The 19,260-nt window shown below is 43.5% G+C and overlaps 1 protein-coding gene across 1 annotated transcript; it reads right to left on the bottom strand.

Moving 5' to 3' along the window:
• Nucleotides 1–1,948: 1,948 nt before the first annotated feature.
• On the bottom strand, nucleotides 1,949–16,200 carry LOC114602375 (uncharacterized). Its single transcript, XM_028740532.2, has 12 exons — nucleotides 16,069–16,200; nucleotides 14,678–14,692; nucleotides 12,910–12,930; nucleotides 12,231–12,251; nucleotides 11,569–11,589; nucleotides 10,584–10,610; nucleotides 10,283–10,306; nucleotides 8,441–8,464; nucleotides 7,607–7,630; nucleotides 5,324–5,494; nucleotides 3,455–3,505; nucleotides 1,949–2,150 (listed from the first exon to the last, which is right to left on the bottom strand). Exons 1-11 carry the CDS (start codon nucleotides 16,180–16,182, stop codon nucleotides 3,476–3,478), a joined length of 492 nt encoding a protein of 163 aa, XP_028596365.2. The 5' UTR covers nucleotides 16,183–16,200; the 3' UTR covers nucleotides 1,949–2,150; nucleotides 3,455–3,475.
• Nucleotides 16,201–19,260: the final 3,060 nt, after the last annotated feature.

The following is a 19,260-nucleotide window of genomic DNA, read 5'->3' on the forward strand; positions in this document are numbered from 1 at the left end:
GCATTCGGGGGGGGGGGAGTTGCTATATCATAAATGCAGAGAAAAACCTTAAGCCAGCAAACTGTGGGCTCCCCTCCCCCCATCATCTTTTCGACCGAATGAAATCTGCTCTCAATCCAAACCTTTCACATCCTTGTAGCTGGGTTGTTTTCCCAGTTTCTTATCTCATTGCCTCTGGCACGGGCCTTTAGTTTACTCCAATTAAAATCCAATTAACAGGAAAACCTGTGCTTCCAGGAATGGGATTGGGGTGGGGGTGGGGGTCGCAACAGCCAGAGTGTTGCGTGCACCCAGTGCCTTTGCCTACCCTTGCATTCCAAGAGGAAGCGAGTGCCAGACCGCCAGGCAAACTGCAGATCAGAGCCTGGTTCGTTTTCCAACTGAAGAGGAATGCAGATAATGAAATTTCCCCATCATTATCTGATTATCTCTGTCTTTCAGTCTCCCACAGTGTTGGGAGAGGTGTCTACCGCCTAGTGCACAGGAAACAGGAAGCCCTCTGATAGCTCAGTTCTGTGCCAAATACTGTGTGCTTTCACCCAGTGAAATCAATTAGGTTTCCCCTCTGCCTGAATCTGCATAGGACACATCAGGATACTGGGTGTAACATTTCGACTTAGGCACTGCAGCTTTCATATTCAAAGATCCCTGTTTGGGTCCCTTGCAGGATTATTCACCTGAACGCTTGCCTACTCCTCTTTAGCAAATCAACACATATTTCAAAAAGTCTGTCAGTTTACCAGATGCTCTGTAAACAAGATTTCCCTTCCCATTCAAAGAAGTGGGGAGCCGCAGAGCTTTGGTGGCAACTCAGTTAGTGGCAACAGCTTCAAGAATATAAGTACTGGAGATCTAGATCCATTTAATAGAATTGTCAAGTTGGAAGGTATCCTCAGGATCATTTAGTCCGACCCCCTGCAGTGCAAGAATATGCAGGCTTCACATTCAAGGATCGAACCTGCAACCTTGATGTTATCAGTACCATCCTCTAACCAACTGAGCTATCGAAGGGCTCTCCTCTACCGTTGCTCCCCCAGCACTAGTTATTTGGAGATATAGTATCACTGAACATGGAGGTTCTATTAGGTTGTTACATAGAACAGGACCTTGATTCTGAATGGGTAAGTGCAGTTTCAGCACCTGCGAATGGGCTTCACAGATTTAGCAAGAGGCAGAATTCCAATGAAGGAGGTGCTGCTGCTGTCGAGCCCTTTCTCTATACTGGTGCTTCACCAGAACCTCAGTCCTAGATCACAGGAAGGAATAATAGGAAGTGCCTCAGAGACAGCTATCTCTGCCCCACTGAGGGCCTCATCACACTTTAGGAAGTGGAGAGGCACAGTTCTGTTGTTGCGGGAAGCACTCAAACAAAGCCTGATGAGAAGACTCATGTCTTCTCCAAATACTCCAGGAAACACAGTGAGGAAGGAAGTGACCAAGAGGACGCAGGGGCACCACCACCACATGTTACAGACCTGTACCTCCCTGTCATAGGAGGGTGCTCTGTGCCACAAAAGCATAGTTAAACTATGGAACTCATTTCCATGGGTGACAGTGATGATCACCAACTTAGAGGGCTGTAAAAGAGGGCTGAACAAATTCATGGTGCATCAGCTGGTCAAAGGCTACTAGCTTGGAAGTTTGTCCATGGGGAAATGTATCTCTGATAAAGGTTCCCCCATTCCTGTTCTGTGGGAACACCTACAGTCAGAAGCAAACACCTGGTCTTTAGAAATGCCAAACCCAGGACTGTAAGTGGATGATTTCCTGGTTTTCATTGCTCAGTTGCCTCCAGGAGATTTGGTTCAAGAGATTTGGTTCTCCATCCCACCTTGGCTCCATGTATCACAAATAACTAAGGTGGGAGCACAAGCATTTCTATTGCTGAGGACATCTTTGGCCATATTCATACAGTTGTGGCAAATAAACAGACCCCACGCATTGGAAATTGGATGCTTGCTAATTTTTATTGTTTTGAAGCTTTCCTCAACCCAGCAGACAAGACGGAACAAAAACCATTCATGAGCAACTGATGATCACCATCACCACGGCAACTCTGGTTGTTTCATGATGCAATTTGTTGTCTTTGATTAGCAGGGAGCAGGATAGCTGGTCCAGTCGCCAATTCTTGCTTTAGATTTAAGTGAATGCTGAAAAGAGAGAAGAAGAAGCAAGCTGAGAGTTGTGCAAATGAATCTCTGTTCTCAGAGATCTGCACTTGTTGACGGTTTGCTACTAGACCAAGTTCAAGTTGTTTCTATTAATATATAAAACATTTAACAACTTGGGACTGGTTTATCTTCAAAATTGCCTTACCTCGTATATTCCCACTCAGCCCCTTTGATCTGTGGGACTGGCACTGTTATGAGTGTCACATGATATTGACTGCTCATTTACTGTCCTCTTTTAGTGTCTGCTACAAACATTTTTGTTTAGACAAGCCTACCCAGACACATAGAACGTTGATGTATGTCTTAATTTCCTTTTCGTTTATAGCTGATTTTATTATTTATGTTTTAAATACTTGCTTTCAACTGTTTTTGCCAATACTTTTATAGTTTTCTCTCTCTTTGTAAACTGCTTTGAGATGTGTTTGTTTTTACAATCAAGCAGTGTAAAAATTTCCTGAAAATTGGGGTTCTCATTCATGGTTGATCTGGGATTGTCAGCATGAATCATGTTTAGGAGACATTTGCTAGAATACACACATCATCCTTCTGTCCATTTCCAGTTTTCAGGCTCTGAGTGCTGTTGCTTATGTAACCCCCGTGCAAGAAGAAGGAATCAGCAAACTTGGGAAACTCTTGAGTGTTTTCAAAGGCACATAAAACCTTAGGGGAGAAAGACCCTAAAGGGGAAATGGACCAATAACTTTGCTCATGGTCAGGGGGTACATGATGCAGAGTGACTGTTATGGGCAAAACTGGGGAGGGGGCAAAGAACAGAGAATATGATGCAGTAACTCGAATCCTAGAGAGCAGCTTTTTATGCAGCCTTTCAGGTTTGCCTCATCTGCAACAGAAGCCATTTCTGGTGATAAAAGTCATTCTTTGGCTGTTCCCATAGGAACCCCAACTGTGCTGCCACACACACACCCTGCCCCCATGAGAGAAGAAAGGAAGACACACAAAACACAAATATGTAGTACACACTGGCTCTGTACTCATTTAACAGTCATAGCTCCCAGTGTCTCACAAAACAATGCTCAAATCCTGAGAACTGTAGTTTAGTGCTAAGAATTCTGTAAGGTATCTCATCTGCCCCACAGATCTGCCACTCCTTTGATGCTCTAGGGAGAAAGGATGATGTCTTAATGTCAATACGCATTGGGGTTTGGGGAAGGCAGAGCATAAGAATGAATGAAGTTTGTTAAATACAATTAAGCTGGGTTTAACATTGAAGGCTACTGGATTTATTTTTATTTTAAGCAGATCATCTGTATTAGAGAACTTACAGGTGGTGGGGTCCTTTCTGCTTACTCCTCATTCTCATTTACTGGTTCCACCTAAAGAGAGAACACAAGTTTTATTACATCCTCATCCTTATCTCTGGTCAAGCAGATTTGAAAATTAATTTTTAAAAAATAACTAAGAGTTCGTTGAGGGGCCTACTGGTATCTTACAACAACATGGGGGGGGGGGGAGCTCAACAGCTTTGTCCGGATTTTCACTTTTAGGAATACGGAAACCCTATTATATATTTAAAGGTAAAGGACCCCTCACAGTTAAGCCCAGTCATGAATGACTCTGGGGTTGCGGCACTCATCTCGCTTTAATGGCCGAGGGAGCCGACATTTGTCCACAGGCAGTTTTTCTGGGTCATGTGGCCAGCATGACTAAGCTGCTTCTGGCGAAACCAGAGCAGCGCATGGAAACGCCATTTACCTCCCCGCCAGAGTGGTACCTATTTATCTACTTGCACTTTGGTGTGCTTTTGAACTGCTAGGTTGGCAGGAGCTGGGAACGAACAATGGGAGCTCACCCTGTTGCGGGGATTCAAACTACTGACTTTCCGATATATTTACTTCTCAGTAAACTTGCACTAACTCCCCTTCTCCTCTCCAAATGGAGATGTTCAAAGTGGTTGATGAAACACATTCAAAACAAATACAATTCAGCCTGAGCAGTGCTAAACCCATCTACCATCTTCAAGCACCTGCTGCTCTATTACCACCACAAAAGAGGCAGTCATTTTTCCACAACTGCTTCCTGATGGTAGCACCAGAGTCTGATTGTGGCATAGCTGCAAGTGTATGTTTATTAAGATAAAAGAAATGCTTTTAACTTTATAGAGTGGGAGCACCACTTTCTGGCATGACCTCCCCCTAGATCAGAGGAGAACCTCAAGCCAGCAGTTAGGTGTCCGTGTGACTTTACAGAAGTTAGCCCTTATGGAATTTATAGTCAAAGCAGTGGCGTAACATGGGTTGCCAGTCCCCGGGGTCACACGGAGCTGGGGTGGGAGGGAAATGGATGGAGTGCCCATGTGCATTCAACTGCCTAACAATGTCCATGTCATCCAAGAAATTGAAGCTGCAGAGATAAGAAAAGATGAGTCATTCCGTTGTCTGGAGAGGTCACTTCCTGCTTTTCATGGAGAAGCTGTTTTCAACAGAGCCCAGCTGTGGAAGTGCGCAGCTGTATTGAGGCAGCACTGGGTGTTGAAATTTTGCACCCCTAACAATTTTGCTCACTGGAAGGACAGATCGTGAAGTTGAGGCTCCAATACTTTGGCCACCTCATGAGAAGAGAAGACTCCCTGGAAAAGACCCTGATGTTGGGAAAGATGGAGGGCACAAGGAGAAGGGGACGACAGAGGATGAGATGGTTGGATAGTGTTCTCGAAGCTACAAACATGAGCCTGACCAAACTGCGGGAGGCGGTGGAAGACAGGAGTGCCTGGCGTGCTCTGGTCCATGGGGTCACGAAGAGTCGGACACAACTAAACGACTAAACAACAACAACAATTTTGTGTCTGGGGTGACTGCCCCTGTGCCCTGCCCCCATGCTATGCCACTGATTCAAAGCAGTCCTCTGCTTGCAGGGTTGTCTGGTCCAAGCCCCTTCTAAAGATAATCAATGAGATGGGCTTGCAGAACAGTGACTGTGGTTTGAAGCCACCCATTACGTTTTGCATGCACACATCTGAATGCCCATTTTGTTACTTCTTTTGTTCTGTTTGGCGGGGCTGCATTTTCTCCCTGGCCAGCAGCATGTGAGTGACCTATGCCTGCACCTGGTAGCCAGAAGAGAGCCCCAAAAGCCAAGGATCAGAAGGAAAGGTAGGAAAGAGCGATCCATAAAAATGTGCCCTCATTTCTCACCTCATTCTTTTTGCCTTTGTCTTTGCCTTTGCCTCTGCCTCTGCCTTCGCCTTTGCCATGGCCATGGTGATGCTCATGGTGATGGCCTTTGCCTTTGCCTTTGCCTTTGCCTCTGCCATGGCCTCTGCCGTGGCCGTTGCCACTTTCAGGCTGAGCTACCTCTTCTTCAGTCTAGGAAGCAAAGAACAATTACTATTAAGGATGGAATGGGCAGCTGATTTGGTCCATTGTTCCTGGTTCATCGTTCCTGGATCACAGGTCTGTTTCCATCCTGTCTTGATGTTTCAAAGGAACGCATTAGAAGTCTGCATTTAATTGTACACATATTATATGAAGTTTCTTAAGAACGTAAAAACACCCTCCTCTCAACACATTCGATGCATTCAATAACTTTCTGATAGTAAGAGCTGTTCAACAGTGGAACAGACTCCCTCGGAAGGTGGCGGACTCTCCTCCAAGGGTATATAAGCAGAGGTTGGATGGCCATCTGTCTGGTATGATCTAGTTGAGATTCCTGCACAGCAGGGGGCTGGACTAGAGCCCTGGGTTCCCTTCCAACTGGATGACTCTATGAGTCTATGATTCAACAGTAAGGTACATATTTTTGAATGCCTCTTTTATGTTATAGCCATAATTTTCTGCACACATTTCCTGCACTGGAACCTGCGGTGCTTGAGACGTTGGACTTCAAATTCCCTCAGCCCCCACCAGAGCGGCAAGTAGTCAGGGGAGGTGGGAGTTGTAGGTGTCCAACAACACTTGGAGCATCCCTAGCCTTGGGGAATATTAAAATTCAAATTTTCGCTATTTTGGGGATCTGAACATGAAAGCAGCTGTGTCCAGACAAAAATGTCATAATAGAAACCTGATCCTCCCTTTGTCGATCAAGGCAAAGAATCTCAAAATAGGACACTCTCCTCCCCAGTCAACCAAACTTCCAAAACCCTCCACAGCCTAACAAACCTCTCCCTGCCTCTCGTGGTCCAATGACCATTTTATTCCTATTCCAGGTAGTTTCAACCAATTGGGTTATTTGGAACTGTCCAAGGTCCTGCTTTTGCCTACCTTCTGCTTTGACCTGACTTAGCTTGTCTTCAGCAGGTGCCACCTGCTGCCCTGGAGAACATCAAGCTACAATGGAACCACCCTATTCTCATTTCTTAGTGTTGCTGATGCCTAAGGATTTTGTAGGTTGAGTGGCATATAAATAGAAACCTTTACATTCCCTATAGTGCTCCAGATCTCCACTGGAAGCTGTCTTTACACGTTCCCACAATGCTCCAGAATAGTGGGCACTAGGGGACAGAGTAAGAAAAATAAACAGCCCACAGGTATGTACTGTCATTGAGTCAACCACATATTTGACATTTTGAAAGAGAAAATTGCTTTCAGTTGGCGTAATGCACAATGGGATTATGTAAGAGAAGACTATGATGAGAGGGATAACAGGAAGGACTGCTTAGATCTGCCAGCCCTTTTGGTAGTCACTAGGGGTGCTACACTTGAGGAGGAAAATTGGGCTGTTCCTGTGCAGGTGTGTGTCATTGCCAATGTGCCACATTACAACATGTTCACAAGATCTCTTTTTACCAGCGAAAGGGGGTTCTGAGGGATGAAAAATAAAGTAATCCTGCTTTTCCATCTACAACCTTGCAGACAGGCAAGACTCTCTTGGCAGATGTTCTGAGTCACTGGGCATGAAAATCCCATCCTTGAGGTCTAAAGGCCTTTGTTATGTCAAATCCTGCATGCTAGACATTGTGGGAAATTAAAATGGTGGCTTGCAGATCCAGATATCAAGGCAGTGCTGTTGTTTCAGCGACACAGCCTGAGAGCAGGGCTGGCTCCCACAGGATGGTGTTGTATTAATGCCTGTGGATTGCCTCCTTTGGCATCATGGAGCGGAAATTAGGTCTTTTACTCCACCAATTAAAGGATAACTTGTATAATACTACATCGAGCCAATATGCACTTTGGACTAATGGTCCTCTTTCCCCATTGCTCAGCTGTGTTCAGGCTTACACTCCTTTTTCAGGATGCCAGGCAGATTGGCACAGCTCCACCCTGGGTTCTTTTGTGCCTTACTAACAGAACAGTGCGAATTCACTCTTCCATTATACAGCTGGATGCTCTTCCTCCTCCTTACATCTGTTAGCTTTTAAAAAATTCCATGGAAGCAGAATTCAAGGGAACCACAAAAGAGTTCCACTGCCAGTTATTTTTTGTTTTTACACCATTGCAGTCCATTCATGACACAAACAGAGAAAGCTCACAGATACTTACTACCCACAATGGATCGACCACATCCTGAAAGAGAAAATTGCAGACAATGTATATAGTGCTTAACGCAGTTATATGACAGAGGAAGGTGAGGATGAAAATGACAAGAGGAAAAGGGGGTGCTGGCCTTTGCCCCCCAGGAGCTTGCAAATCATAGGTCTACAACTGGTGGCAGTGACAAAGGGACACAAGCAGGGCTGGTCTAAGATGTTTTGGTATCTGGGCAATCTGCAAAATTCTCTCCTCCCCACCAGGGAAGGAGGGGTAAGTGAAGATCCACATTGGGAGCAAGGGGAGGAATAAAATAAACTATACCCAACAACTGAAGTGGGAATCTGAGGCCACTGCTGGGGTGGGGCTCTCAGTGTCACCAGCAGACAGTGCATTCCTTGGATGCCAGACCTTCTGTCCCTGTGGATTCTGCTGCCCAAGGCTGTCACCTCACCTTGCCTAGTGGTTGGGCTGGCCCTTGGCAGAAACATATTTCAAACTCAATGGATCACCACAGCTGATCACTGTTATTGGGTCTCTGTGGAAACCCACCTGAGACAAGGAATGCTCTTAATAACCTAGGGCAGTTTCACACCCTAGATTTAAAGCACATGACTTCCCCCAGAGAATCCTGGGAACTGAAGTTTCCTCTTCTCAGTTCTGTCAGTTCAGCCTTCCTTTCTATGGATAAATGCTCTTCCTCCTTCTTTTCCTCAATGACCTTTAAATATTCTGTGGTAACCCAATTAAGGGAAGAGAACAAACCACTGTGTTATTCTGCTCCTGAGCCTTTTGGTGCTATCCGTTATATAGGATGCAAACACAGAAAGCCCCACAGATACTCACATCAAGTACTTCCTCCTGGAGATCCTGAAAAAGAAAATGACCGTCAGTCCCCATAGTGCCTACCAGAGTCAAACACCATGATTTCCTTGCCCCAGTTGATTTACGTTTCGTAAAGCTGTGTGACCTTAGCTTATTGTAGACAGTCTACACCTTGGCTACCTAAAGAATGCTTCAAAGAGACCTTGGGGAGGCTTTGGAGGCTGTTTGATGAGAGGCAACCTGGGAATTAATTGATCTCTTATTTGGTGGCAGCAAGGGCCTCAAAGGAAGAAAGGCAAGGTGCAAGAAAGAAGTGCACTGCTTAACAGACAAGATACTAAACTTTTCCTATATGCAACAACAACAGCAAGAATTTTATTAGCACAGAGGTGGAAACAAGAGGAATTACTGACAAAGGAAGAATGGCAATTGAAGTTAATGGCGAATGCAGAACTGGCCAAAATGAAGGGAAGAATCTGAGAACAGTGGGACCAGAAGTTCATCAAGGACTGGACTAAATTTGTAAATTGTTTGAAAGACAATTGTAGTCAATCAAACACGTTGGTAGGATTGCAAGAAGCTTTGTAAGGAAAGGTATAAAAATCACCGCAGAGAAGAATAAGAAAATATGGTGCTTTGATGTTTTTTATTTGAAAGCAATGGTTAAGTAGTGAAAATGCAGAAATTTGAAATGAAAGATGGAAAATCATGAGGAAGGTTTGAAGGAAGTCAGGGCCCTAAAAAGCCAAATTGTAAAATATAAGAGGAGAAATTGTAATGGAAAGCATTCTTGTAAAATTAATAAAAATGATATGGCCAAAAGAAAAGAAAAGAAAAGAAAAGAAAAGAAAAGGGGTACACTAATGCCTGTCCCTCAGGCAGCACTGGACCCAGGAAGGTGGGATATGGCCATTGCAAGGTCAGTTTCTGAGCCCTGGCTCAGGTACACCTAGAAGTAATGAGCACGTTTTGCTCCCTAGGCTGTGTTCCAACTTCACACTCCTTTTTCAGAATTCTAGGCCTATTGGCACAGTCCACCCTGGGTATTTCTTCTTCATCTCAGTTATACTGCAGTGCGCATTTACTCTCTTATTACATGGATAGAGTCTGGTGTCCTATCTAGCCTATTCTCACAATAACCAACCAGAAACCTGCAGGAAATGCACAAGCAAGATTTGAGTCCAAGACCCTTCTCCTCTTCTGTGCATTCCGGCATAGAATGTATTCAGAAGAAATGCTGCCTCCATCTGTGGAATTTTAACTATTGCCTCTGAAGCTTAATTAGAGGGGGGGCAGGGAACCAAGGAGAGTATTTCTGCAAATTAAGTTTCTTTTTTTTTTTTTTTTAAAAAAAGATATTTATTAAAAGTTTAACAATTACAAAAAAAGAAAAAAAGACAATAAAAAGTTACAATACATCAAAAAATAAAACAATACAGCACAACAATAATAAAAAAAGAAAACATTTAAGAACAAAAACATTTAAGAACAAAAACATTTAAAAACACATCTAGTATTTTTATATCTTTGTCTTTCATTTACTTGTTTCATCGACCTCCTCACACCTCCCTTTTTTGTATTCTAATTCAATTTAGCTATTTCAGCAAATCCTTTCCATCTTTCTCAATTTTTGTTCTATAATTTACCTTAACCCAATCTGACCTTAAATTTTACACTTTGGCCCATTAACAATCCATTTTTACTTAATTCTTTATAACATTTCTGCTAAAACCATGTAGCTTCATTCCAACATCCTTCTAACATTCATTAATTTTGCTGTATTTTTGTTTGGGAAAAATCTGCAAATTAAGTTTCTTGACCCCGTTGCGGTCCTTACATGTCACAGAGAATGCACATACTTACATCCACATCTTCATCCACAACCTCCTGAAAGAGAAAAATGCCAGCAATCTTGAGAGTCATTTATTTTTATCTGCAGGATATTATTATTATTATTATTATTATTATTATTATTATTATTATGGCATAATGGACAATAGGGTTATATAAGAGAAGGACTGCTTAGATCTGCCAGTCCTTGTCATAGTGACTATAGTAGTCATTAAAGGGGCTGCACTTGAGGAGGAGGATTGGGCTGTTCCTTTAGCAGGGGTGTGGGTGTGTGTGTGTGTATTGCCAATGTGATGCATTACAATATACTCACAAGATCTCTTTTGTGCTTCACATGACCCTGAGGAATGAAAAATAAAACAAGGGTGACTCAGTTCTGCTTTTCCATCAACAAACCTTGGGTACACGAAAGATTCTCCTGGCGGATGCTCTGGGTCACTGGGGTTTGAATGGACATGGAAATCCCATCCCTGAACATGGAAAGCTCATTTGTTACATCAAATCTTGTGTGCTGACACAACCTGAGAGCAGGGCAGGCTGCCATTTTGAGGTAGCCCCTAGGAAAGCAGCAGAGTCCTGCCTATAGCAGTGGTTATTGTAAGAGTTTTAGGTAGGCATTGGAGTTTCCCCATGATGCCTTGCAGTGACACTCCATCATTTGGGGAAATCAAAGTGGTGGATTGCAGTGCTGGTGTCCACTGACAAAACCTCAGATCAGGGCTGGCTCCCATTTGAATTTTCGCATCTTTTTAAATTGTAAGCCTGAAGGCAGTGGTTCTGTTTTGTTTTTTTTCTTCTTAAAATTAGTTCTCTGGGAGTCACTTTTAGAGATAAAATAGAGTTCTTTTTTAATGTAAATAATAAACTGAGCAAAGGTAGGGCCCAATTACTCTGTGTCGGGCCTGGTAGGCAGGTTTATGCTTTGTTTTCCCACATAGCAATGAATGGCAGCTTTTCAACCCATGTGGGAGAGCTTAGGAAGAGTGGGAAACACTTGATCCTCCAGATTATGTTGACCTACAACTCCCATCAGCCTTCACTATTATCTATGTTGGCTGAGGTTGATGCATGATGCAGTTCAACAAGATCTGAAGGGCTTTTGTCTCACTAATAAAACACTGTGAATTCACTCTTTCACTACACAGATCTCCCTCCTCCTTAATCTTGGTGGCTTTAAGAAACAAATCCACACAAGCACAATTAAAAGCAAGTGAAGTAACGAAAGCATTCTTTTGCAGATTAAGGGCTTTTGCATAGTCCATATTTGGCAGCCACAGAGAAGGACCACAGCTACTTACATGCAGCTTATCTTTGCCTTTCTGAAAGAGAAAATTGCCATCAGTCTGCATAGTGCCCAACAGAGTCATATAAAAGAAGCTGATGAGAGAGTCAGAGTGATTGGACTAGGACCTGGGAGATCAGGGTTCAAATCCTGATTCTGTCATGAAACTCATTGGGTGACCTTGGGCCAGACCCTCCCTCTCCATCTAACTTAATTCATTGAATTGTTGTGGGGATTAAATGAGGAAAGGAGAACTACGCACACCAACTTGAACTCCTTGGAGAAAAAAAAGAGAGTATAAATGCCACAAACAAAGAAACAAGGATGAATATGTCACAGGCTGCAGTAGCAGAGAGAGCAGAAGAGAGGCACGACCACTCCATCACTGCAGCTGGGAGGCCACCTCTGATTCTGTGTCTCTTTGACCTATCCCTGTCTAGTGAGTCATTGGAAGAATTTGCAGCTCATTTACAGATTTCTTCCTCTGTGCCAATCCATTTTGTTTCCTTTTCAATTGTAAGCCAGAGGGAAAGGACCCCCAATTTTTTGTGACCTGGGGACCAATTTTAGCTAAAAAGTGGAATAAAAGAAGTGAAGTAACAAAAGCATTCTTCTGCAGATTAAGGGTTTGGCATAGTCCATATTTGGCAGCCACAGAGAAGGACCACAGCTACTTACCTTTAGCCCACCTTGGACTTTCTGAAAGAGAAAATTGCCATCAGTCCGCATAGTGCTCAACAGAGTTATATACGATAAGATGATGAGAGAGCCAGAGTGGTTAGATTGTTGGACTAGGACCTGGGAGACCAGGGTTCGAATCCTCATTCAGCCATGAAACTCATTGGGTGACCTTGGCCCAGTCCCTGCCTCTCCACCTAACTTAATTCATTGAATTGTTGTGGGGAATAAATGAGGAGGGGAGAACTATGCACACAAACCTGAGCACCTTGGGGGTGGGGAAGAGAATATAAATGCAATAAACAAACAAGCAAGGATGAATATGTCACAGGCTGCACTAGCAGAGAGAGCAGAAGAGAGGTAGGACCACTCCATCGCTGCAGCTGGGAGGCCACCTCTGATTCTATGTCTCTTTGACCTATCCCTGTCTAGCGAGTCATTGGAAGAACTTGCAGCTCATTTTACAGATTTCCTCCTCTGTGCCAATCCATTTTGTTTTGTTTTCAATTGTAAGCCAGAGGGAGAGGATTCCCGCCCCCCCTTTTTTGGGTGACCTAGGGTCCAATTTTAGCTGAAGAGTGGAATAAATAAAGTGAAGTAACAAAAGCATTCTTCTGGAAATTAAGGGTTTGGCATAGTCCATATTTGGCAGCCACAGAGAAAGACCACAGGTACTTACATCCAGCCCACCTTTGCCTTTCTGAAAGAGAAAATTGCCATCAGTCTGCATAGTGCTCAACAGAGTTATGTACGATAAGATGATGAGAGAGCCAGAGTGGTTAGATTGTTGGACTAGGACCTGGGAGACCAGGGTTCAAATCCTCATTCAGCCATGAAACTCATTGGGTGACCTTGGCCCAGTCCCTGCCTCTCCACCTAACTTAATTCATTGAGTTGTTCTGGGGATTAAATGAGAAGGGGAGAACTATGCACACCAACCTGAGCTGCTTGGAGAAAAAAAGAGGGAATATAAACGCAATAAACAAACAAAGAAGGGTGAATATGTCACAGGCTGCAGTAGCAAAGAGAACAGAAGAGAGGCAGGACCACTCCATCGCTGCAGCTGGGAGGCCATCTCTGATTCTGTCTCTCCTTGACCTTTCCCTGTCTAGTGAGTCACTGGAAGAACTTGCTGCTCAGTTTACAGATTTCCTCCTCTGTGCCAATCCATTTTGTTTCCTTTTCAATTGTAAGCCAGAGGGACAGGATTCCTCCCCACCCTTTTTGTGTGTGACCTGGGTTCCAATTTTAGCTGAAGAGTGGAATACAAATCCTTTAGACAAACAAATAAACAACCCAGGCAATGGTAGGGCCAGGGTTGGTGGGTAAGAGTTGCCCACTCAGCAAGATGCCTTTCAGAGATGCCACCTTGGGCTGAAGATTGGGGCCCCAGCAGTGCAGCATGTCATACACACATGTGTCATGTATCCATCATTGGAAGGCGGCACATCATCAAGAGCAGGCTTTGCACAGCTTCGTTGATCATGGTTCCTCCTCTCTCACACTCAGGAGGAACCTTCCTTCAATGCTCGGTGGTTAGACCTCCACCCGCTCAATGGGGGGGGGGGCTAAGTCCCCTGCTAAGGAATACTGAGGGGGCTGAAGACACATCCACCCCTTAGAGTTGATGTGTGTGATGCCACCCCCTAGTGTAATGTTTTATAGCAGTGAGTGGTGGCTTATCAGCAGATGTGCGAGTGGACTGGTGTCTTCCAGTTGTGCTTATGGAGCAACCCTTCCTCACTTGGGGACAAGATCTGACTCTTGCCCGGGGACTTTCCTGTGTCCCAACGCACAGCTCTTTTTATAGACAGGCTGATTGGCACAGACCCACTCTGGATTCTTATTTCCTGGTAACACATTACTGTGAATTAAGCTTTCCTTTCTCAGGTAGATCTTCCTTCTGCCTATGCTCAGTGACTTTTAAATAGTCTGTGGGAGCCCTATTAAGGGACAGGAACAAACAACATTGTTGTTCTGCTCCTTTGGTTTTGGGTGTTCTCTAATGTTTAGGGGTACTGTCATTTCGACTCAAGAAAACCACCATTTCCTTGAGACCCTGAAAAAAGAAAATGGCCATCAGGTTAAGAACTGAATTCGTTCTGGAGGTCCATTCTTAACCTGACACTGTTCTTAACCTGAGGTACCACTTCAGCTAATGGGGCCTCCCACGGCTGCCGCCACCGCACAATTTCTGTTCTCATCCTGAGGTAAAGTTATTAACCCGAGGTAATATTTCTGGGTGAGCAGAGTCTGTAACCTGAAGCGTCTGTAACCTGAGGTACCACAGTATTCAGAAGCATTGTTGCCTCCAACTGTGGAATTTTAAATAATTCCTTGTAAGCTTAATTACAGCAGAGAACCAACAAAAGAGTCTTTCTGCAAGTTCAGTTTCCTGACACTGTTGCAGTCCATACATGTCATAAACAGAGAAAACAGATACTTACGGCGCCCACAGAACCCTGAAAGAGAAAAATGCCATCAGTGTTCAGAATACTTTATTTTTCTCTGTTTTTTTAAAAAAATATATTTTTCACTTCGTTTTTCCTAAACAGAAACAAAACATACATATAAATATCAATGCAACATGAGGGGCTTTTGATGATAAAGTCAAAAGAAGGATTAAAAAAATCAATGAGTAAATGAACTTGATACAATTGTAAAATGTAAAAATTGTAAATGGGGCAGAGAAACAACTTGCATTATACACTGAAGGGAAAAAGGAAAAAAGGTCTTAACAGTTTACAGAGGTTGTCAAATAAAATCATATTTCAAAGGGATTTGTCACCTGTGTTGTTGTTTATTTATTATTTAATTCAGAGCCCCCCAAGAGAGTACTTAATAGTGTTATATCAGAGAGGAAGATGGTGACAAAGATGACCGGGGTGGGAGAGGTGGGTGGGGGGGAGAAGAGCAAGTCTCTTCCCCCAAATCATAGATCTGGAAAGTGAAATATAATGGGAAAGGGGGTGGGAAGGGGGTTGGAGCCAAAAGTACAAATCAACAAAGAAAGAAGGGAGGATGAGGGCAACACGGATCAATAGGTTTCATTGGAAATGCACGCTGAGAACATGGAAGTTGCCTTGTGTTGCTTTGGGCTCAATGCTGAATGCCAAACTGAAGCCAGAAAGCAAATTAATAATAATCCCCCTCCAAAAGCTTAAAACTAAATTTCAACAACCAATATAAGAGGGATAAGCTGGTTAACATCTGCAATTATTAGACAAAACAGCAGTTGCTACAGCCGAAGCTAAATGATAAAGGAGAGAGAGGCTGGTCCCTTTATGCAGCAACCAGCTGCGCCCGTTGGAATTTTGTAGGACATCCAGTGCAAATCATACTTTGTAAACTAAAATCACTAAACCACCACAATCAATAAATGTAAGTTCATAAATTTCAATGGCTCTCATCTATAGCTAAAAATGGGTACCACACATCCATTTTAATGTAATATTGGCCTGCACTGAACCCCCCCACTTTAATCCCCCCCCCCTGCTTTTTAGCAATAGCTCTAGGAAAACTAGCAATACTGGTAACCTTCACAGGGTATGCACATACAGTGGGAATCCAGGACAACTCACTTAATAACAACTGCCATCATTCCTGGCCATTGGCCATGCTTGCTGGGGCTGATGGAAGCTGTTGGTTAGCAACATATGGAGAGCCAAAGTTTCCCCACACCTGGTCTAGACAGAGGGGAGAGCAGCACAAGGCCAGAAAAGAGGACACAGAAAGCTGACATCCCTACACTGGTTTAATCTGTACCAAGTCTTTAGCTGGAAGCTTCTAAGTTTGTTTTTAGCATGAAACCCAGCCCACTGAATTACTCCCCTCTTACCAAGCTCTGTACAGACACTGCCACAAAAAGGAACACAACCAATGGATACAGCAGCTTCATTTTGCCGGTCTCCTTCTTTTCACTCTTTGAGATACTACTTAAAGCGCAAACCATCCTTTCCAAACCCCAGCATTTATACTCACTTTGGGAAGGCTCAGTGGGTCCAAATCTCAATGTTTCCTTTGTCAAAAGGGGTGTGAATAATAGGTTTATCAATAAGGAAAGGTCACGGGATGGATTGCATCAGCCTAACCACAGTATGGAACAACATGGCTGCATCCAAGGAAAAGAAGGATGCAAAGGGCAACTGGACGTGGCATCCCATGGCTGTTGGCACTTCTGCAGCTGGCACAGAAATATTATCTGACACTTCTTTGATGTGCTGGAAAATGCCTGGACGCTGGACATAGCCATGTCTGTTTCGGATTTTTGCTGTACCCTTTGGAAAGCAAAATGCATAACTGCTGAGGTCATTCAACTAACTTTCTAATAACATCTTCCTTGATTAGGGCTGGGCCAAGCTGTCAATTCTGAACTCTATTGATTTCTCATTTAGCAATGCATTTTAAGTCCTTGTGAAAATTCGTTAGTGTTTTTGTGCAAATTTCTCCTAAAATTAAATATGTATGCAAAAAGCCTAATGAACTCCTTCTTGCAAAGCGGGTTTCCCTAACATATGCAATGTTCACTTGTTAGATGCATTTTTATGCACACTCTGCGTTGTATAGGCATTTGAAAAAATGTATTACTTGGCCGGAGAACTGCATTTGAAAATTCAGAGAACAGCAAATCTTGAAGGACTACTGTGTTTCACCTCTCGTATTGTTTTGGGAGATGGGACTCAGCTAGGCTCATCTTAAATATTAATGGGAACATTTTCTCTCTCTAACCCTGTTAGATAAAATTGTGAATAAATTGCCTGTAGTTTTTAGCAGAAGAAGCAGCTCAGACATAATTCCCAGACCTGTACAAATAACAATGAGCAAATTGATTGCCTTGTTGTTAACTAGGGCTGAGTACATACCACCTTCTTGGGAGTGTTACAATCCACATTCTCATATTTTTCTTATTCAGTGCTCCAACAATGGATTAACTTCATGCACTCCCAGAGTTGGTGAGGTTTGCTAAGTGACAATGTAAGGGGAAAATGAGAAACTGAGAGGATCGAAACAGGGATATTTTCCCATCCCTACATGCACCTGGGAAATTAAGATGGTGGGAAAATGAAGATGCAGTTTGCCAACTACCCTATTAGCAAAGTTTAAAAAATAAAAATAAAGGGGGGAAAGGCAGGAGCTCTGGGGTCTCCAGGTAACCCCCTGGGCCACCCCTAACAAAGCCCCTGGTGTTTGAATCACATATGTATTATGGTTTATTAAAGCAATATCCTTGTCTTATCATGATTTGAAGTTCATGATCCTTGGCTTATCACAATCCTTTGTCATCATCAGCTGCCCCTTTGAATGAGCTTGCTGCAATATCTCCACTGAACCAGCTAATGAAACCACAGTGCTGTTCTGAATCAACAGGGACTCTGCTACTCTTGGACCAACCTCAGAATGGTTTCTTTGTTGTTTGCAAAAGGGAGCTGAGCACCGATAAGGGAGACCAAGGTAAATGAATCTTATCAGCGAAAAGGGCATCAGATTCAAAGAGTGTTGTGCCTAGATAAAGAGACTTGGCACACCTTCTCTGGGCCAGATGGATCAGCCAAAATCATTAGGTTCTTGGCAAGGGCAAAGTGGAAACAGAAGCTGGAGCCCTCAATCCCAGAATGACCACCATTATCATTATTATCATTGTATATTTATATATACCCCATCTTTTCCCCTGATGGAACTCAAGGTGGCACCACCAAAGAAAGTTCAAAACAGGTCTCATCCACACAAGCAACAGAATAAGATGGGAATGAGTTGGTAGAGTCCTATAATGATATATTGGATTGTGCCACTTCTAAGCCTGACCGCAGGTACAGGACTTACATTACCAAATCCTACCCCGTCCCCCTTTTTTAAAAGAGTCAGTGCTAGTACTTCTGAAGAGCTGTGCTGAATCATGGAAACTGTTCATCAGCTGATGAATGGAGAGATTAGTCCTTCTTGCTGCAAAGTGTTGCTTCACAGAAGCTTTACCTGCAGGATTCATTCAGGGCCTGATCTGGGTAACGGCCAATTCAGTGTTCCAGATCAGGCCTCAGATCGGGTTGTGAGGGCATGCACAGCCCTAGTGCATATGACCAATTTGGGTATACATCAGAAGATCTGTCTGTGGGTAAGGAACTTCCTGACTGATAGGCCGCAGGCAGTGAGAATGGGACCTTACTATTCTTCTACTCTAGTATTAAGCACAGGAGCCCCTCAGGGATGTGTGCTAAGTCCCTTTCTCTATTCCCTGTACACATTTGATTGCACCCCACTGTATAAGTCCAACACAATCATCAAATTTGCGGATGATACAACAGTGGTGGGGCTCATTAGTGAGAACGATGAGACTGCTTATAGGAAAGAAGTACAGGGGTTAATTCAATGGTGTAAAGAAAACAATCTTATGCTTAACACCAAAAAAACCAAAGAACTCATAATTGACTTTAGGAGAAAGAAAAGTGTATTTTTACCATTGCACATAAATGGCGAGGAGGTGGAGAGGGTTGGTAGTTTTAAATACCTGGGCATTTATATCTCTGAGGACCTCTCATGGACTGCAAATATTAATATGGTTGTGAGGAAGGTGCAGGGGAGGTTGTATTTCCTGAGAATGCTCAGGGGACTGAATCTATCTCAGCACCTACTTCTGTCCTATTATCACAGTACCATCGAGAGTGTCTTAACCTATAGTATATTATCGTGGTATGGGAGCAGCTCTGAAACGGATAAAAAAGCTTTACAGAGAATAATTAAAATTGCCCAGAATGTTATTGGGCTCCAACTACCAACCCTGGATGAGATCTTCACGTCTCGCACTTTGAAGAAGTCACACAATATCCTGAGAGATCCCACCCATCCTGCTCACAACTTCTTTGAACTGTTGCCTTCGGGCAGAAGATATAGGACAATGAAAACACGAACCACACGCCTTCTGAATAGTTTCTATCCAAGAGCTCTGATTGCACTAAATAATGATCTCAGGGCCAGTTGCAAGGAATAGCAAGCAGGGAGTAGGAAGGAATGAGATAGGTTTTAGGTTATGTTATGC

Source organism: Podarcis muralis, chromosome 7 (assembly GCF_964188315.1).
Source record: "Podarcis muralis chromosome 7, rPodMur119.hap1.1, whole genome shotgun sequence".
Classification (NCBI taxonomy): Eukaryota; Metazoa; Chordata; class Lepidosauria; order Squamata; family Lacertidae; genus Podarcis; species Podarcis muralis.